This window comes from Oenanthe melanoleuca, chromosome 9 (genome assembly GCF_029582105.1).
Source record: "Oenanthe melanoleuca isolate GR-GAL-2019-014 chromosome 9, OMel1.0, whole genome shotgun sequence".
Classification (NCBI taxonomy): Eukaryota; Metazoa; Chordata; class Aves; order Passeriformes; family Muscicapidae; genus Oenanthe; species Oenanthe melanoleuca.
The window spans coordinates 6,140,881-6,163,086 of NC_079343.1; the positions used below are offsets into that span (position 1 = coordinate 6,140,881).

The 22,206-nt window shown below is 40.6% G+C and overlaps 1 protein-coding gene across 13 annotated transcripts in view; it reads left to right on the forward strand.

Moving 5' to 3' along the window:
• GIGYF2 (GRB10 interacting GYF protein 2) overlaps positions 1–22,206 on the forward strand; it is a 72,393-nt gene that overhangs the window by 45,420 nt on the left and 4,767 nt on the right. For 5 of the 13 annotated variants that reach the window (XM_056498816.1, XM_056498821.1, XM_056498815.1 and 2 more), the window contains 19 exons: positions 950–1,129; positions 5,543–5,742; positions 5,830–5,989; positions 6,067–6,267; positions 6,745–6,935; positions 7,655–7,814; positions 9,690–9,856; positions 10,221–10,309; positions 11,302–11,409; positions 11,950–12,047; positions 12,543–12,643; positions 13,420–13,581; positions 15,401–15,502; positions 18,188–18,346; positions 19,474–19,710; positions 20,286–20,408; positions 21,017–21,220; positions 21,339–21,544; positions 21,855–22,009. In XM_056498816.1, coding sequence (XP_056354791.1) covers positions 950–1,129; positions 5,543–5,742; positions 5,830–5,989; positions 6,067–6,267; positions 6,745–6,935; positions 7,655–7,814; positions 9,690–9,856; positions 10,221–10,309; positions 11,302–11,409; positions 11,950–12,047; positions 12,543–12,643; positions 13,420–13,581; positions 15,401–15,502; positions 18,188–18,346; positions 19,474–19,710; positions 20,286–20,408; positions 21,017–21,220; positions 21,339–21,544; positions 21,855–22,009 — 3,003 coding nt within the window. Of the gene's footprint in view, positions 1–949; positions 1,130–5,524; positions 5,743–5,829; positions 5,990–6,066; positions 6,268–6,744; positions 6,936–7,654; positions 7,815–9,689; positions 9,857–10,220; positions 10,310–11,301; positions 11,410–11,949; positions 12,048–12,542; positions 12,644–13,419; positions 13,582–15,400; positions 15,503–18,187; positions 18,347–19,473; positions 19,711–20,285; positions 20,409–21,016; positions 21,221–21,338; positions 21,549–21,854; positions 22,010–22,206 lie in introns of those variants that run through there. The other 8 variants (XM_056498813.1, XM_056498811.1, XM_056498810.1 and 5 more) reach the window with 5 other exon arrangements.

The following is a 22,206-nucleotide window of genomic DNA, read 5'->3' on the forward strand; positions in this document are numbered from 1 at the left end:
GACCTCTTATATTTGGTTTTTTTTTTTTTTTTTTTTTTTAATTTCTACATTTCTAATGCCATAGAAACTTATAACTTAATGCCAATAAGTTATTTCAGTGCTGGGATATCTTGTCTGGGCAAGTCAGCAGTGAAAGCAGCATCTGTGTTAAGCCTTGGCATACTGGTGTATGATACGGAGATCTTGGTGTATAATGTGGAGTCTCTTCATAAAAATATTTGTATAATCTTTTCCTGACAAGGTTGCTCTTCATAAGTATTTGAGGATTTAATGTTTTGTTTTAAATATAACATAATGTAGATTGGTAACTAAAAGACTATCCTGCCTCCTCAACTTCTAGTAGACTTATCCTTCAGCTCAGGCATAATTGCTTCTAGGCCTTCATTCACTGACCTTGGCTCTCCAGAAGATGGATTCACAGCATGATGTTAACATTGCTAAGCTTTTTCTCATTTATTCCTCAATGCTACTTTAAATTTTCAGTATTTTCTAATAATTAGACTGCTGTATGTTGGATTAAATAAATATATCTCACTTTCTTTTTATTACAGAAGTAGGAAATATATTTGGTTTATGTCTCCACTGTGCTCCCATTTAGCTTGAGACACTTCATGATAAAGCAGTTTATTCTTTTTCTCTGCACGCTTTTGCCTTATTTCTGTTACATTTCCCTACGTCTCTTGAACTGCTTTTTTCTCCTTTGTCTTTCCTATATGCTTAGCTGCCTTCTGGATTTTTTTTTTTTCCTTTGGTCTTTCCATCCCAAGGTACTTAGGGACCTGGATTTCTTAAATCTTTGTCATGTTTCCTTCATGAATTTCAATTCCTCTCCTAGGTTCCTGTAACCACTTCTGATATATTTTTAACCTCCAAGGAAGCAAGATTTCAGCACTTTTTTTATTTCTCTAAAGACAGGATACATGTTCACTGGCCTGTGTTTTCTTTGCAGTGAGACCAAACTTTGAGGAAGGTGGGACAGTGACTGCGGGGAGGAAACACGAATTTATACGCTCTGAGAGCGAGAACTGGCGCATCTTCAGGGAGGAACAGAATGGGGAAGATGAGGATGGAGGCTGGCGACTGGCTGGGTCACGGAGGGATGGGGAGAGGTGGCGTCCTCACAGTCCAGGTGAGAGCAGAGCGGGGCAAACATGCAGCTGTGGTTACAGAGAGAGGGTAGAGACCATGAGGAGAGGGAGGTGCCACATTCAGGGCAAAAATAGGTTCATGTAGTCTGGTCATTAAATGCTGTCCTGGCATGTGTGGGGCTCTTGGTCACAAAATGATTAGCATAAAATTATGTGCCTTATGTTTTCCTTTTAGCATCTTCAGTACACTTACACATTTAACGGAATAATACTTTTCGGGTGTGCACTTGTCTGTATTGTGCTCCAGGTGTGTATGCACCTGGTAAAACAAGGGGTTTTTAATAGTACTATTTCTTTGTGACTGTGAAGATGAGAGGACAGAAATCACCCATATTAGACACCATACATAAGGCTGCAGAATGACAGCAGCCTGGTCATTGATCTCTTTCTAGTTCTCTGACGTGTTTGCAATGCGTAGAAGCATCCTTGGAAAATCTCCATATATGTTGCTCTACAGGTTTTGTAGTTAGTTACAGGAGATCTTGTCTCAATAAACTTTGGGCACTTGTTTGGTTTCACTCTCCCTGGACCTGATGGAGCAAGTCTGGTCACTTGCTTTCCAACGTTGCATTGCTGGAATTGCAGGAGAAATACAAAGCAGAACTTGATATTTCAGTAGTAGTACTGAAGCATATTATAGTTGTTTTTGTTTGGTTGTTTTTTTGTTTTTTTTGTTTCCTTTCTCTTTGGAAATGATTCATATGTGGTGTGGGATCCTGGGCTTGGCTATCTTTTGTCTGCAGAGGGCTTCTGGAGTACTAGGAGAGGTTTAGGCTCTTCTACTGTCGCATATTCATAGAATAATAAAATGTTTAAGTTTGGAAAAGACCGTTAAGGTGTTTGAGTGCAACTATTGAACCAGCACTGCAAAGGCCACCACTAAACCATGTACTTAAGTGCCACATCTACATGGCTTTTAAATCCCTCCAGGGATGGGGCCTCCACCACTTCACTGGTCACTTGTGCTAATGCTTGACAATCCTTTCAGTGAAGAAATTGCTCCTCATGCCCGATACAAACTTTCTTTATGGTAGTTCTAGAGAGTGGTAAGGTCTCCCCGCTTGAACCTTATTTGCTCCATGCTAAACATGATAGGAGAGAAAGAAAGCACAGGACCTTTTTGGGGCTGAGGTGGACAACTTCTCTTCAATAAAATATGGCCCAGTCGCTCTTACAGTAGTTCTGTTGCCCTTTTCAACATCTCAGACTTTCAGTGCTATTATTGTTGTGAGCAGCCATCACCTCTCTTTGGAGCCTTCTTCACGGCTGTGTAGAACTCTGCTCTCAAACAGCTGCTCTCTTGTACTAAAATTTAGCAGCGAGCCCAAGGCTTGATTTATCATCAGATGTTTTCTATTTAGAGCAAGGCTAAAAGGCAAGTTTTGAAGAATATAATTTTCTTTTCCCCAGTGTTTGGTCACAATTGTTGATCAGACACTGCTGCTTTGTTATCTAGTTGAGGCAACGTCAGGCCAGCTACCTCATGAATGCAGCATGATGCTCAGGAGTGGAGTGTTCTTCAAGTACCAGCCTGCATGCTTTAGCTTAAAAAGAAGCACAGACCTCAAAGTTCAGAAGTACATTCAGGTCTTGAACTTTCTTGGATGTTCTGAGGAAGGTTTCGAAAATTCATCTCACTTGTGTTGTGGAAAATATTACTGCTTGTTTGAATTTTTAGTGTAGTAGAAACTAACTGGACTTCCCTTATGAGTTAGTTTTATCAGGTATTGTTGAAAGCCGGTTCAAAGACTTTAGGTGAATCTGCAGAAAATTTATGAATTTTGAGAGAGCCTGAGGTGACAGCTGTATTGTCCTAGTTCCAGCTTTCATCAGAGCTGGATTCTCCTCTTAGTAGTAACCACAGAACTATCAGAATGGTTTAAATTACATTTTTGCTTTAAACAATAGGTTGAACTCAAACTGGCATGGCTTAAACTACTTTGTACTTATTCTGGTGTTAGGTAATAGTATAGTCATACGTCCTGCTAAAAATAGAGAAATTTCTTCAGAGGATTATTGTCATTTGTTTAGTTGGTCCTTCCTGTGGCTTGGCTCTCTTTATTCCCTGCTAGGATCTTTAGACTGGCTTTAATAACTGCTAGAAGAGTGTGATCACAGATTTAGATTCACTGGCTTGATTGTGCTTTAAATTTGCAAAGCAAGTCTGTTTTGTCAGAAGCATATACACCTGTTTTGGTCTCAAAACTAGTGACTGATCTATAGATGGTCATGATTTTGGTTACCAAGTCAGCCTTAAGGAAGAGGAATTAGTTTTTTCTTGCCTAGAATTTTTTATATGATTTTGTATCTTTACTTAAATAGCTCTTCAAATTGTTCTTTTTCTTGAAAAGCATTTGAGAGAGGCCTTAGGCTGTACTCTCATACAAAGATTTTTTTTTTGCTGCTTTATTTGAAAGGCTTTGCAAATTCATCTTGATTCACTCCACATTCAGAATCAGATGCTGTGATTCAACTAGAGTTGAATTTTTGGGCATTGTTCCTTGCGTTTCTTAAATATCTTGAAGCAACTAAAGTGCATTGGAGAATCTTGCTCTAAAATTGATCAAAGTAAGAACTAGGTCTATATATAATATATGCCCAAAAAAGTATAGTATTTTTTTGTTAAGTGTTTAGTTTAGCATTTAGTATTGTTTTAGTATATATTTAAAGTTTTACTGCTGATTTACAGAATATAACTTTTAAGAGAGAAAGAGCTATTAATAAGGCTAATGTTTCTTGGTTTTCCTGAAGCAGCCAGTAGTCCTCTCTCACCTACAGTGTCACCATAAATTGCAAAGGATAAATTATACTTAAAATGGTCTCTACACATGAAATATTGAACAGGTAACTACTGCCTAGTGATAGTATTGGGCTGAACTTGAAGCTGTGTTTGTGTCCTAACTGTTGATTAAAAAACTTCAGGTAAGAAGTCAGGTTTATCTCTCCTTTTGGCTTGCTTTAAAAGGTTGGTAGCCTGATATTTCAGACATGAATTATGGCCTATATTCTAACTGGGCTTTTTCAAACACATTTTGTTGCTAAGAAACAAGGGCACGAGTCTGCTACACCTATGTCTTTCTGCCTCTCTGCATAGCTCTGAAAATGTGGGGGCTGTAAAAGGTGGTGTGGCTAAATCTCTGCAAGCAGACTGAATGGTTCTTCACCTGAACTTTGAAAATACCTGGGCTTTTGCAAATAAGCACATATAGAATAGTGAAGGCCTTGTGACAAGTCTAACATTTGTCTTTCCTTGGTAAAATTAAAATTGAAGTTCGTAATGTTTCTGGAAGGAGCTTGTTTTATATTTCCTGTATTTGTGAGACAAAGGTGGATTTTTGCATAGCTAATATTAATACTTAGGGTATTAAGGAGAGAGTGGAAACATTCATCAGTCATGAAATGGGCCCACATTTCTCCCCTTTACTGTGATTATTTTTTTTGTTGTTGTTGTTTTGTGGTTTTTTTGCTGGGTTTGTTTTTTTGTTTTTTTTTTGGTAGACATTTGATGCTGTGTGGCTGCACTGATTCTGGTGCACAGATTCTTGGAGCAAAAAAAAATTTACTTTTTTTTTAAATCTAGTAAAGAACAGCCACCCTAAAAAGCACTAAGGTGCCTTCATTTTTGCTTTGCTCCTTCGTGATAAAGATGGCTTGTATTGCATGGAAAGCTCCTTTCACTTCCAGGTTGTTTTCCTTAGCAGCCAGTTGTTTACATCTTAAATAACATTATTGCACTCAGAATTTGAAGCTTGGCTGAATGACAGTGTCTTCTGAAGTTTATACATTAATTGGGAAAGTTCTCTCACTTCTTTTAAAGTTTTGGTATTCCATGGCTAAAAAAAAAATTCAAGAGACTGACCAGTCCTTTCAAAGGTATTTGAACAGTTGTCACTCTGTTTTTCCTGCATATGCACAAAAGCATATGCATCTGAGGGCAAGAGCATAACCATGGGTGTTTCATTCAGGATGCAACTTCTGCATGGTCCCTGAAGGAAAATACAAAATCTTACATGTGTAAGGGTGCCAAAAGAGACTTAAATCAATGATAGCTGGTAAATTCAATTGGCAACTAGTATTGCTTGTCTTATTTTGGTGCCTGTTTTAGACTTTGTAGCCAAGCTTTTTTAGCCTTATGTGGTTTTTAATAGCCTTATTCGGCAGTTTATGATGTGAGGATATACAGTGGACAATATATGAAAGTCTCCTGCTTATTGGCAAGATGCTCCTTTTCTTTGCCTTGTCCTTGAAGTTGCCTGTTCACAGGTGGGCTGTATGGTGTAGGGGCTTTCTGAATTGCTGTCAGTGTCGTCCCCCCCCCACCCCGTTGTGTGAGCATGCCCCAGGACTGTGTGGTAAAGCTCCTTTCCCCGCCTTAGACGGCCCTCATTCCGCAGGCTGGCGGGAGCACATGGAGCGGCGGCGGAGGTTCGAGTTTGATTTCCGGGACCGGGACGACGAGCGGGGCTATCGCCGTGTTCGCTGCGGCAGCGGCAGCATGGACGACGACAGGGACAGTCTGCCAGAATGGTGCTTGGAGGATGCTGAGGAAGAAATGGGCACGTTTGACTCCTCTGGAGCATTTCTCTCTTTAAAGGTGAAAAGCTGCTTTGGGCCCTTGGGTCACACTCACAAATGTCACGTGGTGTCAGGTGGGTTATGGGTTATTGCATTGACTTTGCAGAAAGTGCAGAAGGAGCCAATCCCAGAGGAGCAGGAGATGGACTTCCGGCCTGTGGAGGAAGGGGAGGAAAGGTCTGATTCTGAAGGGAGCCACAATGAAGAAGCCAAAGATCATGAAAAGAACAAAAAAGAGGGGGAGAAAGCAGAAAGAATAGTGGCAGGTAAGGGAGACTTCGTCTGCAACTGGCAGTGTAGAATTTCTGTTAATTCAGTTACTTAGAACTGTGCCCTGTTACAGAATCAGTGGAAGAAGCAGCTCAGGCATCATCTCCAGCTGCCAGGTCAGACACCCCACCAAAATCCCAGCCTCCTGACCCGCTGCAGACAAACCTTTTTGAAAGGAAAGAAGAGTCTTTGCCAGAAAGAACAGAAAAAACAGAAGATAAAGAGAATCGAGTGGAGAATACACTGTCAGCCAAAATGTCCAACAGAGGGGAAGGTAATAAACCTGACAGATAAATTTAGTAAATTTCCATTACTCACTGTGAGTAATTCTGGCCCCTTAAATGGATTATGTTGATGGAAAGTCAGAATTCACTGACTGGTCTATAAGTACAGGATTTGTTGGATATGCCATCTCAGATGGTTGCAGTGCATGTACTTCACACTGAAATGCTTCCAGAGAAACATGAGCTAGTTGTGGATGTGCCTCTTGGTGGTACAGCAGAATAGTCTGGACAAACGTGTGTGGCCGGGAAATGGGATATGCTCAAATGTTCCGAGTTCTGCACTGATAGAACTAAACTGTTCCTTGAAGTTAGGCTGGGTGCTTGTGCTGTAAGCATTGCATTCAGGAAGAACTGAAAATGCTTTTACTTTAGTGCAAATATGAGCCATTGAATATTCTCTGCATTAAGTTCTTAAAAATAATTGTTCATTTATGTTAAAGATAATTAACTTTAACGTTTCTCTTTAGATATGGCCTCTCTTGCCCAACCTTTGCCACAGATTTCTGCAGACACAGCTGCTTCTGCTCATCTTTCTCCTCCTGTTTCCAATTCAAATCCTGCTCTGCGGCCAGTTCAAACACCTGTCACAGCTGCTCCAGGCATGGGCAACATTCCCACTGACCCAGATGATGAAGAGGGCCTCAAACACCTAGAGCAGGTAAAATTTCTCTAATTCCTTTGTTGTTGACATGAGACTGGAGGAATGTGGAATGCAAAAAATATTTGAAGCTCATAAAATCAGAAATGCAGCTGAAACTTTACACTCCACAATGTATATGGAAAGCTGCTTCTCTCTGTTTTTTTTTCTCTTTCTTTTTTGGCAAATAATTCAAGCTATTGTATTTTTTTGGGTCAGGGTGCTGTACCCTGTGTTAAAGAGCTAGAGACTCTAGTGCTTATGACCACTGTCAAGTAACATTATGATTTGCTTTGAGAAATTATGTATGTCTGTTAAAACCCCCAAACAAACAAACAGTCAAACAAAAACCTAACCAAAAATCCCATAAGTGAATCACAACACCATGTTGAGGAAACTGTAGTGCCTGCTGAGATGTAGAGCCTTCTTTGTGCTCATGCTCCCATGCCTGTTTTGTTTTTCACTTATTTGTTTTGATGCATGGGACCAACTTGGCAAGTTGCTCCAAAGCTTTTGGTAAGCAGGTGAACTGTGCTTGTTCAGGATTCTGCCTGACAAGTGTGGTACACAGAGCTCCAGGTTTGTGTAGCAGTCACTCCTGTTCTGGGGCTGCCTGTCATTCCTGGTACCCTTTAGAACACTGGGTAGCACAAGGTGGTTGTGTTTGGTACACTTATTTTCAAATCTTCAAACCCCCATCTAACTCTTGTACTTCTTGCTGGTTTTGATGTCTCCTGCAGCAAGCAGAAAAAATGGTGGCGTATCTGCAAGACAGTGCCCTTGATGATGAAAGACTAGCAGCAAAAATCCAAGAGCACAGAGCAAAGGGTTCCTCTATGCCCCTGTTCCACGAAGCCATGCAGAAGTGGTACTACAAAGATCCACAAGGAGAAATTCAGGGTAGGTCTGTGCCATTTACACTTCCTCTTTTGTTTCACAGAATTGTTAAAGAGTTCTTCACAGAATTACCACCTGCAGATGCTGGTGCTTCTTTTTACAAGAGCAGCACGGGGAATTTAGTATTCGATAATTAGGTTTTGAAAATAACTCCAGCTCATCACTGCCCCCTTGAGTTCAGCCAGCTGAACGTGCAGAGCTGTGCTTTATCATGGCTGAGGTTTTCATCATTTCTTGTTTCTGTAAATTAGGTTAGACTCAAACCTGTTTCTCATGCCAGTAGTTACTTAGATTTCCAGATAACAGAGGAAACAAATGAGCAATGTGATCACTCAATCCACAAGAAACCTTGAAGTCAGTTTCCTAGACTCAGCCTGAAGACAAGAGTGTATTTGAGAGGGCAAAATGGAATCAAGTTTCCACCAGCCAGTGCTTGTGCAGAATCTCAGATGAAATTACACTTGCAGCCACTGCTTTTTTAGTTCATAAAATAGATAGGAACTGGTCCTTACTTTCAATTTTTGCTTAAAAATTGTTTTTTTTTCAATGACATTTGGAGCCGGCCTTTCATATAGATACTTGCATCTTTGCTTTTAGAAGGTACTTTTCTTTTGGAGATCCCAGGGCTCTGTTTCAGCAGCTTACATGCTCCCCAAAAGTGCAGTTAAACAGTGAATTCCTTCCTTGTTGTACTTCACACTTTGTGGTGTGAATGACTTCTCAGCTGTGAACTTCAGATAACGTTGGAGGGGTGTTGTTTATGGGATCTGTGTCAGTCTCTTGTCTGCAGGTATTGCGCATCTTTAGGTTTTCTTCTCATTGCTTTAAGTTTAGAGAATGTTAACCATAAAGTGCTTTTATTTGCTGAGTTTATCAGTCACTGCTCGGTGTTTATTGCTGGGTGACAATCTAAATATTTTTGTTGTTGGATTAAATACTTCAGTGTGACATAGAGAAGTAAACACTCCCACATAATTTTTTTTTTCTTTCAATAGCCTCTTGTGGTTTCATATTCTGTAGGAGCAATTGCCTTCCCGAGATACTCCTCTGAGATATCCAGAGATAGATACTTCAGAGATATTCAGAGATAGAAGGCAAGGGTTACTGAATGCTCCTGCTTTTCAGAAGATGTTTTGCAAAACTTATTTATGTGGTTCTTACTTGCTTAAATAATATTGTTATACTGGTTTTGTTTGAATATGTAAAATTAATATAGGAGCCCTCCTTTGAAAAGAATTACTGAAATCTTTCTCAGAAAAAAGAGGAAGACAAGGAAAAGTGTAGATTTTTACAAAGGAAAGGAACTGAATCCTCATTATCATAAATGTGGTTATTCTCTAGAGGTGGATCTGTTTATCTGCTAAGTTCCAGAAGCAAAGCTTGTGTAAAACATGAGAGTTCCTTTGGTTTGAAGGCAAGAGTTGAAGCAGGCTGAGGTTGTTTAATTATCTGTGCAGTGCAGTCAGGAAAGCAGCACTTGTGTTTTGAGCACTGTCTGGTACTGCTGAGCTCCAGAGTGGAGGCTGAAGCTGCTGGGAGCATGAAGCAGTAAGTGCTGCTGAAGGGGCCAGCAGGGGGATTAGCTGGAGCAACGTGGCTGCTTGGCTTTCCCCCCAGAGCTGACCTCTGTCTCCCTCCAAGGCAAGGTGAAAGCCGTCATGCACTTTTCCTGAGGCTGTAGGGCACTGCTGTAGCCCTGTGGAGATGTGCATGGACACTCCAGCCTTGGCTGAGCAATATTCCCCACGAGTGGGTGAGGCAGACAGGAATGCCTGATGTTGGATGCTGTGTGACCTTAGGCAGCTCCTTGTTTCCAGCATGCTGAACCTGGCTTTGCTTCCCCTTCCCCACAACGTGTGTTGGTTGATGTGATTCCAGGTCCATTCAGTAATCAGGAGATGGCAGAGTGGTTCCAGGCTGGTTACTTCACGATGTCACTGTTGGTGAAGAGAGCCTGTGATGAGACTTTCCAGCCACTTGGAGACATCATGAAGATGTGGGGCAGGGTTCCCTTCACTCCAGGCCCAGCACCGCTTCCGCATCTGGTAATTATGTGACAGTTACAGTATTTAAATAGTCTTCTAACAAGTGGGAGTTGAATTATTTAGGTGTCAGCTACTCTGTCTTGGAATTGCAGATGTTCCAAGCACCAAAGCTGAACTTGGTGTTAATTACTTTTGCAAGAGTAGAAGAGACACATAATTTAAAAATGCTTGGCGTGGCTGGGAGGCTGAATCCTGTGATATGTAGAGGTGCTGTGTATTTCACAGGCTTTGTAAATCTTGATCTTGGTCTCGGTATTTTTCTATTTTTTTTTTCCTGGTCAAAATACAATTTTTGCTTGCATTTGCAATCTACTACTCTTAGTATATATGTTATTGAACAAGAATGTTTTATCCCTAAACATAGGGCGAGCTGGACCAAGAGCGACTGACTAGACAACAAGAGTTGGCTCTGATCCAAATGCAGCACCTGCAGTACCAGCATCTTTTAATACAGTAAGACTTCCTGTCCCAGAGATCTTCCAGTGACTGTGTTCTGCTCTGCATTTTTAGTCATCTGGGTTCACCTGTTTGTTGTTTCCTTGGGCAGTGGGGCTGGGAGTGCTTCATCTCCAACAGCAATAACTGCTTCCACAAACACAGGAGATGTTGATAGTCTACAGGATCAGGGCAACATCTCTGCCCCAGGCTTACTTTTCAGAGTCCTTGCAAGTGTTAGACATAGCTAGTTTGGTGAGACTTGCTTTATAGGTAGCTGTTATGGTCAGACTGGACATTACTAGATGTCCTAATAGTGGCCTTCAGATGTTCTGATGTTAGGAGAAGGCTACACATCTTGGGAACCGGAGATGGAGAAGGCAGAACTTGCCTTTGTTCTGCTTGCTCAACTCTTTGAAGATCAGTGGAAGGTCCTGCTGGGCAAAGCAGTTTGTCATCCATTTTGCCCAAGCTGTCAGTTGTTCAGTTATAGCCAGCTCCTGACAGCTTTTTTTGCAGCAGCTTGAAGGAAAGAACATAGTCAGATAGAATGCTTTTTCAGGGGATCCCAAAAGCTTGCATCATGATTACAGTTTTTTCAGTGCTGATTGTCATCTTAGCATTGAGGCAAGAGCCTGCTCCTGTACTAAGCAATGCCTTGACATACTGGGGAAGAGACTGATAGTAGGTGGGCAGTAATCAAAGCCAGATCAATTTGAGCTAACGTTATGGAATTTAGACAAAAAAAAGTAGTAGTGTTGCACAGCTTACAAGAGAAACGTGGGGCAGTAATAGCCAGGTGGCATAGCTGAGGGTGAAGTCTGGTTCTGCTCATGAGCCAGCTGGCTGTATTCTTGTGTTTTGATTCTTGCCAAGCTCCTGTTCTGTGGTTTCCTCTAGTATTTAGCATGTACGTTATGTAGATCAGTGAGCATTAGTCCCAGAGCATGAATCTGTCTGCAACTTGGATGTAAGTGAACAAATACCATTTGTTTGCTTCTCTTTTGAAGACAACAGTATGCACAGATGCTGGCTCAGCAGCAGAAGGCAGCCCTCTCATCCCAGCAGCAGCAGCAGCTCGCTATTCTCCTTCAACAGTTCCAGGCCCTGAAGATGAGGTGAGCTAGAACTGAATTCTGTTCTTCCTGTGCTCTAGTCCAGTCTGTGTATACCAATAATTACATTGTGTCAGCTGTCTGTCCTAGTTAAGTTTCCTCATATTTTAGGATTATGTAGGTTAAAGATGGTAATGTGTTTCAGAATAATAGAAAACAGTGTCAGGATATTGAATACTTCTTTATATATGTAACCTTTTTCTCTGAGAGTCTTTATGGAAATGAGGAGTTGAAATTGTACCTGTCTGACAGATCTGTTTCGTTGGTCACTGAGGAGCTTTTCCAGTTCTGCAGTACTGGATGCTCTTTCCTCAAGCTGGCCTCTAAGCAACAAATGCAAAACTGTAGCCTAGCCCTTGACTTAGCAGCAGGGGTGAGATCAACAAGAACTCTGCAAGCCACTACTGTTGTCCACATCATATTTTTGTTTTAAATAGAGGTGTGGAAGGAAAGCAGTATGTTACAAGTTACTGAATCTCATGCGTGTTCAGAGCACTCCTCTCCCTGGAAGTGGCGTGTTGACTCTTCCTGTTGGTATTACAGAATATCTGAACAGAACATGATGCCACCTGTTACAAGGTCTGTGTCAGTGCCGGACACTGGCTCAATATGGGAACTTCAGTCAGCTTCACAGCCTACAGGTAAGGTGCTTAGCCTGGGTCAAGTCTCTTGGGAAAAGTCCATGCATTAAGAATCAGCATCTTTGAGATGATTTCTCCCTTTTTGACACAAAGGGAAATTTTTTCTGTATCATGATGTTTAGCTAGTTCAGCCTACTTTGCCTTGAAGTAGAAGTTGCATTTGAGAGTGGTAAAGAATATGGTAATTTTTCCAATGGTTACGGGAAGTCTAGATCTGAAGGGATTGTTCTATATCAGGATGTTTTGCTCTGATGGGAGGAGCGGGAATAGCTGGTTTTTCTGTGGAATTTCATAGGAAACCAGCCTTCCTTCAGTCATGGACAGGCCTTGTTTTCCAGGAAGATAAGGTGGCCCTCTACTGACTAAGGCAAAAGTCTTGACATGATTTTAGTTCCTAAAATATAGTAACAACATACACAAGATTCTTCCCTTTCAGTTATATTTTGTTTATGTGCTTATTTTTGCTTGTCAATGTTTGTTTTCTTCACTGTCTAGTCTGGGAAGGAAGCAGTGTCTGGGATCTGCCCATTGATACTGCAGCTCAGGGACCAGCTCTAGAACAACTTCAGCAGCTCGAGAAGGCCAAGGCTGCAAAGGTCAGAAACTGTTTTGTAATGTAAGAAGTTGGGATTGCTCTTCTGCAATGTAATTGTGGTTCTTGAGCCAATGGAAGACCGAGCTTTTCAATGGATGATTTTGACTAGAATTTTATGGAAAACACCATAAAGAGAATAGGGGTTATAAAAACAAGTTATGAAATCCTTGTGGACAGCTGTTTGCAAAGCATTGCTGTGGAGGTACTACTGACCTCTGTAATAGTGGTTGTGTTCTACATTTGTGATTAAAACCTCTTCACTAGCCACCTCTGTGTTAAACATGAGCTGTCAGGCCAAACCCTGAGTTGAGACCAGGTAGTTGTATTCTTAATCCTTGTGATTTTCACCAGAACTGGTTTGGGGAATCACAAGAGTCCTATTTGCCAGGGTTATTCTACATCTACTCTTAGTATAAAATTATTTTTGTGAGTTTGAACCTGTATGACTGTACATTTCTTGAAAATTACTATTTTATGATGACTGCAAAGCAACTCACTACTCACTTCTGAAGTCATAGGTTATTTTGAGGAGCTGATGTACAAAGACTGACTAGAGAACTGGTGTTTGTTACAAACAGAAATTGTCCAAAATTGTTCTAGACTGTTTCAGGAATCTGACCTCAGGCAGCCAGCTGATAGGTAAAATTGCAATTAAGGGAGAGCATCTATCAGAGGCTTCATCTGTTAAGCTGTTACTATAATATCAGCAGAGTTGCCCTAAGAAATGGTGTAGGAATACGTTACCTGCATCTGAGTATAGTTTTATGTGAATTGTAGCTAGAGCAAGAGAGGAGAGAAGTGGAAATGAGGGCCAAACGAGAGGAAGAGGAGAGGAAAAGGCAGGAGGAGCTTCGGAGGCAACAAGAAGAGCTACTTAGGAGGCAGCAGGAAGATGAGAGGAAACGACGGGAAGAAGAAGAACTGGCCCGCAGGAAGCAAGTGAGTTTTCCCAATGTAGTTAATCTCTAATAAATTATAATATTTTATAAAACTCACTTTAAGAATCCTGTGGGGTCTAAATAATCTTTGGTAGGTGTGTATGAAGACAGTTTTAATATTTTTCATGTGAGTATATTAAATTATGATTCTTCCATTCTTGGTTTCTTTTTAAGAGCCCAAACTGCAATCTGAGAAATGGGCTTTGATGCTTCACTTTAAGATAGGTTTCTGTTTGTGAGCACAGGCCCTTTTTTCCATTTGGAATATTCCCTCTCAACTTTTTAACATCAATGTTAGACTTTAGTTAGTTGCCCAGTTACTGCATGTTTTGTTCTTTATTTCCCATGTATGCAGTCAAGTGTTTTATGAGGATATGTTCTGGAGGAGTTGGAGCTTGAGCAGCTGTCAGAAATGAGTAAAAGGTTGAGGGCTATAGTGGACAAAAAGTGATTTGACATTGAGCTTATTTTTCCCATTGTTTAACTTTTTTAACTTAGTAAATTGGTTTGTTTTAATAAATTATTATCTGGGTAATAGAGTCTGTCAGCTTTTTTACTTGAGATGGTACTTGGGAAAGGAAGGGATGTAGGTTGATCAAGCATATTTCTTAAAAATAATTTGGTGGTCAGTGTTGCAGTAGGAGAATGAATGTAGGAATTGTAGTATGTTCTTAATCATCCAAGAATACAAAATGGAGATATTATTAGTTTGGCATTTTTAGCATTTGCTTCTGAATTCTGTATGGAAGAAAATGTAGTTGTTCCTTAAGTGTTGCAGGAGGGAAAGACAGTGAAAGTTAGTTTTCACTCTGCATGTGAAAGGTAAGGGCAAGCACAAGGCTGAGCTTATTCACTGAGAAGTCAGTCAGTAAATGTCCTGAGAAGTACCACATGAATAATAGGCAAAAGTACTAAGTAATTCTGTCCATTATAGTAGCTCTTATGAGCTTAGGTAAGGAGTTGTAAGGTGTTTTCCTACTTTAAGGATCAAACACTTCCGAGGAAGCCTCTAGAATTTCTAGTTTTGTTTGGAAGTTCGTTGTGGATCTCTGTTCACTCAGGGTTTGGGTTTTGTCACAGAAGGTCTATTTTAATTGGTACAGTATGGTATGTAGGTAATTTCATGCTATCTTTTGGAATCAAGTCTGCAAAGCAATGGCTCCTTGCTTTAGTGTATCTAATTTGTGTGTAGGAAGTCATTATGCTGTACAGAAAAGCATCCTCCACTTGAGATCAAATTGACATTGAAGCAATAATACACTCAAAAGTTTAGCTTTTGAGATTAGATTGCTTTAGATCTGATTCAATAACAAGAACTCATTTTTCAGCTGGTAACTCAATTTGTGTCATCTGTGCTGGCTTCAAGTAGACTTGGATTGTTTTTTTTCACTCTAACAGTTTTGCCTCTATGTGTAACAATGTCTGTTAAATTCCAAAGTTTTGTTGTCCACTTTGGATTTGTCCAGTAAACAGTCTGACTCTCCTGTTCTGAGATGCCGTGGGAAATAACTATTTACACGAAGGAAGCAGAACGGGTTGAAAAGCATTAACAGCAAGTATCTTAGTTCATTACCAATGCAATAATTGACACAATGCTTAATTCTGAGCAGTAATGTCTTGAAAAGGTAACAAAGAGTTTAAGCACTTCTCTGGAAAGAGAAAATAACATTGTATTCTGTATTAAAAAAAACAAAACTGGTCAATATTTGAATCTGACTTCTGTACTAAAAGGCATTGTAGAATCAGGGATGAACTGATTTGTTAGCATGGATTTATGCAGAGGAGATGATGCTTAACAAATTTGATTAACTTCTTTTGAGGAGATGACAGTGAGAGCTGAGAGGGGTGAAGCAGTAGACTTAATCTGCCTGGACTTCAGGAAGGCTTTTGATGTAATACTGCATAAAAGACTAGTATATAAGGTTAGTAAATATGCTGTTGATGGTGAATTCTAAATAAAAAAAATAACTCATAGAAATTCAATTCTGTAGGATGAAATGTCATACCAAATGTTGAATTCAGTTCTGTTCAGTTTTCATCAATTACTTTGCACTGTAGAATTGCAAACAGTAATGCCCAGCTTGTGTAGCTCCTGTATTTCACTTTTGTCTCTGGTCTGGTATATTCTATTTTGTAATAATTAATTCCTTTCAGGAACAAAATTTGAGGTTTAATAACCAGCTGATAATTGTTTTCGCTTAATTATGTCTTTAGTTCTCCCTTTAAAATACCTGTTTCAAAGAGGAGAGCAAAAAGATTTGTGAGCCCAAGTAACATAGACAAGCAGAACTGCAGTTGCCACCAACTGCAAAAAATTCTCTATTTTATTTAAAAATCCAGAGTCTGTTGAACTGGGGATTGCTGCTTAAGGATTTTTTGTAATATTAGATATTTTAAAAAATGTGAAATAAGCTGTCTGTACAGCAAGATGTATGTGTTTGAAAACAATTACTGAGAAAGATGCTAAAGAATGCTGGGAATGTCTTGGAGCAGGAATCTACCAACATAGGAACGTTAAGAGCCAAAGGATTGATCGTTTCCCTTACCAGTCACTGTCAGAAAGCTGGAGAGCTTTGAATGGTTTTGGTCACATGCTCAAACAAAAAAGGCTGTGTTTCCCAGCTTTTCATATCTTACAGGGTTTTTTCCCCTCATGTCAGTAAAACACTATTCATATTTAGTACTGTAGGAGGGAAGGAAGTCTTTTACTGATGTCATTCAACAGTGTCTCTCCTGGCATGCCTGAGCAAGGAGGAGATCTGTACAGCTTTCCTCATGGCAGTTCTAGCCTCATTTCCCAAAGGGAAAGTAGGGCAGAGATGCCACTGAAGTGCTGTCCCACAGGAGGACTTGGTGACTTTGCTCACCTCTCCCAGGTGCTACGTGCTGTGTCAGTGAGAGCCCCCAGCCTGGCTGGCATTGAGGACATCTGAGTTGAGATCCTGCTCTGTGGTCTCCAGGCAAACAAAAAAGACTGACACCTCCATCTTACTCAGCAGCCTTTTTGATAAAAGATACAGCAAGCAGAAATTTTTTGGCACTTGTATTGGGGACACTTGATTACTGTGACTTGACTGTAAATGTCCAGTTAATACAGTTAAAGGCCCAGATTTCAAAAATGGTTCGGGTGGTATGTGTTGCACTTGAAGCTGATTTGATTAATGAAAAAATGTGTCAAAGTTCTATGTCTAGCTAGTGGAAAAACTTACTGCACTTACATCTGGCACCAAACCACTTAAGTGATATTTAGGAATATGAATGAATTACTGGCTTGCAGCCAGCATCTGCTCAGTGCCATGGGATTGCTTATAAAAGATGTTCTGTCTACTGACAGTTTTGTTGAGGCATCTGAAATTCATTATCAGAGAAATACTCAGGGCAGTCGTCCAAGGAACTGTAGCGTAGTTTATCTGTGCTGTGTGTACTTGAAGCTTTGGTGTCAGATTGAGTAAAAGAGTCTTAATTTTCACAATTAACTTCCTTGATTTATCAGAGTTTACATCTGTGTGCTGCACAATTAATCCCTGATCATCCTGTGAAAAATGCATTGCTTTTAAAAACTTCTAGGAGTGTAGTTGTGGTAAAGGTAATTTTAAAGGAAAATACAAAATTATAAAAGCTTAAAAAGGTTCTGGTCCAAAATTATGATCTTCAGGTTGAGGTGGTAGGGTAAGTCATACAACAGAATGGGTGCAAAAATCGGGTGGCCTTAACTCAGTTGCTGGATATCAGAGGCCAGAACAGGCTGCAAAAGCTAAGGGTTTTTTTATGCAAGGGTAAGTAAGAACTGGTGGAAGAGGTCCCCAGGTGGAATCCCATTTAACATTATACAGGAAGCTGCTTGTCCCCTGTTCTTCAAAAAAACCCAAGTAGCAGAATGGAAAAACGTCAGTTTATGTTGATAGGAAAGGATGCTAATGTTTAATTTTTGAGTTAAGTAAATAATTTTAGTACTTGGAAAACAGAATATAATTTGCTGAAGCTATTAAAATAATTTAGGGATAGCCCAGAATCAAAGCCCTTAAGAGACCTCTAGTTACCCATAATATTTAAACAGTATAGGGATAGTCCAGTGAAAGCCCTTGAGACTTCAAAAGTAACTGTCCTTAAGTGCACTGGGCTGCATCAGCTTCTTTCTGGTTTCTGGAGATGTGGTTTGAATTTTGTGTGCTCTTGAACAGTCAGTATTCAGAAACCCCTGTAAGTAGGAAAATTTATAGCTGACAGCCTTCCCCCAGAGGAATTAATGACACCCACACACTGTAATATTTACAGATCTAATGTTCAACTGCTACTGCTGCATAGTGAAAAGAGGAGTCTCACCTTTTGTTGTCATTCTCAATGCCCTTCTTAAAACTGACGATGGGCAAACTGTATATTTTGTTTTCCATTGAAATATTTTATGTAGAAGATGCACATTGCATCAGAAATACCTGTTAACATACGGCTTTGTCATGCTTAATGCAATGTTTTGGTACAGCTTAGTTCAGAGCTAGGGAGCTTTTCTTGAGTCTACTCATTTGGCCAGACAGTGCTGTAATCTGTGTTCTGATATGGTTTGTTGCTAAAATGGAATTTATAGACTGGCGTTTTGTTTCCAACTCTAGGAGGAGGCCCTCAGGCGACAACGAGAGCAGGAAATTGCACTAAGGCGACAGCGGGAGGAAGAGGAGAGGCAACAACAGGAAGAAGCACTTAGGAGATTGGAGGAGAGAAGAAGAGAGGAGGAGGAAAGACGTCAGCGAGAGGAGTTAATTCGTAAACAGGTGAAAAATGGCAAAAGGGACATCTTCTGTTTAATTATGGAGGCTGCCACAACAAACAGGCTTTAGAACTTGCACCAGTGCTTGAGAGACCGTCAGTTTTGGTCAAAGAAAGCAGAGCTTGCAGACAGTATCAAGTTAAGTGGAAAAAAGGTTGTTTACCTGTATCCTGACTTCAGACAAAATCAGAATCCAGCACACCCTTAGGTGAAGAGGTTTGGGTGGGAGTGAGTGTTTTCCCTTCACATTTAGCCTTAAGAATGACTTTGCAGCACAGTATTTATCCTCCTTTCTGAGGCAGAGTACAGTATCAGAATACCAGTTTGTTTTGAATTAGCACTCTCTGGGCCTTTACTTTGTAATCTGAGGTGATCAGTTTTGGCTGTCTTTCTGTGCAATGCCAAGTCTGTACCCATTACCACAGTTGCAACTTTTTTTCTTCCCTTTTCTATTTTTTTCTCCTTGGGGTCAGCATTAGAAGTCCATATTGGGGAACTTGAGCTTCCAGTCCCCTGATTGATACGCTCACAGTCCCTTGGTCAAACTAATCTTGAAGCTTGATTGATTTTACATTAATTTCCAGGTCCATTTCAGAATTCCCAGTTAATATCTCATTTATTTATAATGCCTTTTCTGGGTCCTCCCTTGTAAGATGGCCATCACCAATTCTGTCATTTGTTAGCAAAAGCATCTTCTCTGGAGCTCTAGTGTTGAGTAATAACTGTAAATATCTTTGTCACCTGTCTCTTCTTGCCTGTTATTTTTGCCAGATTTTATTCCACTGAAAGTGTGATATTCTATTGTAAGTAGAATAAGCAGGCAGAAGCTCAGACTAGAAGGTGTATCTACTAGAAGGATAAGTAGTAAGAAGTTAGCTGGTGTGAATTAGGGAAATGTCATTCTCTTCCAAGTTCCTTGGTGGAGCAATGGGAAACGTGTATTTTTAGGGCATAAAGACTATATTACTTTATTACTAAGAAATGTAAAGGTAAATGAACAACCCGAACAGCACAGATTACAGATAACGTGGTCCCTCTCTGTTCTGTCAGAGTATCAGTGCCACAGAGTTCAGAGTATTTTAAATTCTGCAAAATCTGCTTAGACTTTATTCCTTTGTGTGTCCTGGGAAGGAAGAGGAGGCTGCCAAATGGGCGCGGGAAGAGGAGGAAGCTCAGCGGCGGCTGGAGGAGAGCCGGCTGCGCATGGAGGAGGAGGCAGCCCGGCAGCGGCTGGAGGAGGAGGAGCGGAAGCGCAAGGAGCTGGAACTCCAGCGCCAGAAGGAGATCATGAGGCAGAGGCAGCAGCAGCAGGAGGCTTTACGGCGACTGCAGCAGCAGCAGCAACAGCAGCAACTTGCACAAATGAAGGTATCCTGTTCCTGCAGTTTAACTTCCTTTCAGCTCAGCATGGGAAGTGAAGCCACAGCTGCAGTCAGGGTGGTCTGTAGTAGCTTGGGTAGAGCAGAGGTGGATAAACTGTTTGGAGAAGGAAGAGGGTAAAGATGTGAGAAGAAAGAAGTTACAAATTAAGAACTGATAATGTTCTGTCAGTAGAAGCACACTGGCAAGGCATCACACATGGGCACAGATTTTTTTTTTTTTGCCATCATGTGTAAGGGCCCCTGCAAAGTTTCTAAAGCTTGGAATTCCTAAAGTTTTTGATATCTAAATGAATTGCATTTTTCAGGTAATGAAGTGTTACATTTTTCTTGATACACTGTGTCCAAGGCTGATGCATCAGAGGGCAATTCAAAGAATGTATCATTTCTATTTTCTACCTTTTCATACTTTTTTATTATACCATTTTGTACTTTCTAGGGTTTTGTTAAACTTTAATGGTGGTCTTTCTTTTCCCTGGGTTTATACTGTTTCTTTCCTGATTATACTCCAGCAGTATGCTCTAAAATGTTTTATAATTCCTGGTGATGTCTGTTTTGGCCCAGCTCCCTTCATCTTCAACATGGGGTCAGCAATCAAATTCAGGAGCTTGTCAATCCCAGACCACACTGTCATTGGCTGAAATCCAAAAGATAGAGGAAGAGCGAGAACGGCAACTCCGAGAAGAGGTAAACACTGACAGCAGAGGCATGCAACGTGTTAGAGGGGACTCGGCTGTGGGACTGCTTAGCTGTCACTTCAGTTATTAGAAGGAATGGTGAGGATGAGGAATGTTTTTTTTTAAATAGTATAACTCAAAATCCTGTCCTTCAGGCATGGGTTCAGTAAGCACTTGTATGAAAATTTTTATTGCTTCTTAGTACAAGAATCTGAAAGAAGGGAGAACTGCAGCCTTTTAAGCCTTGGAATGTATATACAATTATTTCACATCTGTATTCTGACATGTTTGAAGATATTCACAAGACCAGAGCAGTTGAAGGGAAGGTGAGCTGGGGGGAAACAAGTGATGGTAAGAGGGAAGGTCTTCTTCGAAGAAGCTGACTGCAGTCATGATTTGATCAATTTAGTCTGTCCCAGGCTAATAAACAGTTTGTATTTGCTGGTTACCTAATGTCTCCCTTTTTAGAGGAACTGTATTGTCCCAGAACAATAATAGGTCAGCCAGACTTCTCCAGAAGAAAATGAATTCTGTTTAAAACCAGTTTCCAGGTTAGACTTCTGAATAATAATGATCTTCTGCAAGTATTTATAAGCACTTTTGTCTTGCATGCAACAGCAAAGGCGTCAGCAGCGTGAACTAATGAAGGCCCTCCAGCAACAGCAACAACAACAGCAGCAAAAATTGTCAGGCTGGGGTAATGTCACCAAACCGACAGGCACCACCAAGTCCCTGCTGGAGATACAGCAGGAAGAGGCAAGGCAGATGCAGAAACAGCAGCAACAGCAGCACCAGCAGCCGAACAGAGTCAGAAATACCACGGTATGTTTATTTATCTAATCAGTACGTGGAGCAAAGCAGCCATGCCATTTCCCTCTGTTTATGTTGTTTTTGCTGGGTCTGTGCTAATAACCAGCATCTCTTTGTTATGTCTCAACAGCACTCTAACCTGCACACCAGCATTGGGAATTCAGTGTGGGGCTCTCTAAACACTAATCCTAGCAACCAGTGGGCATCTGACCTAGTCAGTAGCATCTGGAGCAATGCTGATACCAAAAACTCAAACATGGGTTTCTGGGATGATGCAGTGAAGGAAGTGGGACCTCGTAACTCGACCAATAAAAATAAAAGCAATGCCAGCCTCAGGTAGGAACTGGGGAAGGAGCTTTTGCAAAGAAAGATTGCCATTCCTGGCATGATCACTTGGCAGTTAGAACATCTTAATGTTTTCCTTTTTTTATCTCCTTTGACAGAAAAAAAAACTCAGGATCTGTTTTGATAACAGAAATAGCTAATAGGTGACCATTCACAGTTCATTTTGCCACCTGCTTAGAAAATTTTGTTCTTAAAAAGTGCTTGCATCTTGTAAAATAGTCTTAAAACACTGTACTGTATACTGTGCTGTGGGTAAGCCTGGTAACCGATAATCTAATTATATGCATCATCTTTTCCTTAGTAAATCTGTAGGTATTACAAGCAGACAAAACAAGAAGGTAGAAGAAGAGGAGAAGCTGTTGAAATTGTTCCAGGGGGTTAATAAAGCCCAGGATGGATTCACTCAGTGGTGTGAACAGATGCTTCATGCACTGAACACAGCCAATAACTTAGATGGTAAGAGATGGAAAGGGATGGGGGGAACAATATCTGTTCTGTTTCCTGGCAGAGTAGTTCTGAGGGACTGTAATGACATCATACCAATGTTTCCAATGCACTTAGCAAGAGGGTATCGTTAAATAGTTGCCAGAAGAACTGGCTGCATCCTCTTTTAGGTTTTATTGTCCTAACTATAGCAAATTGGTGGGGTTTGA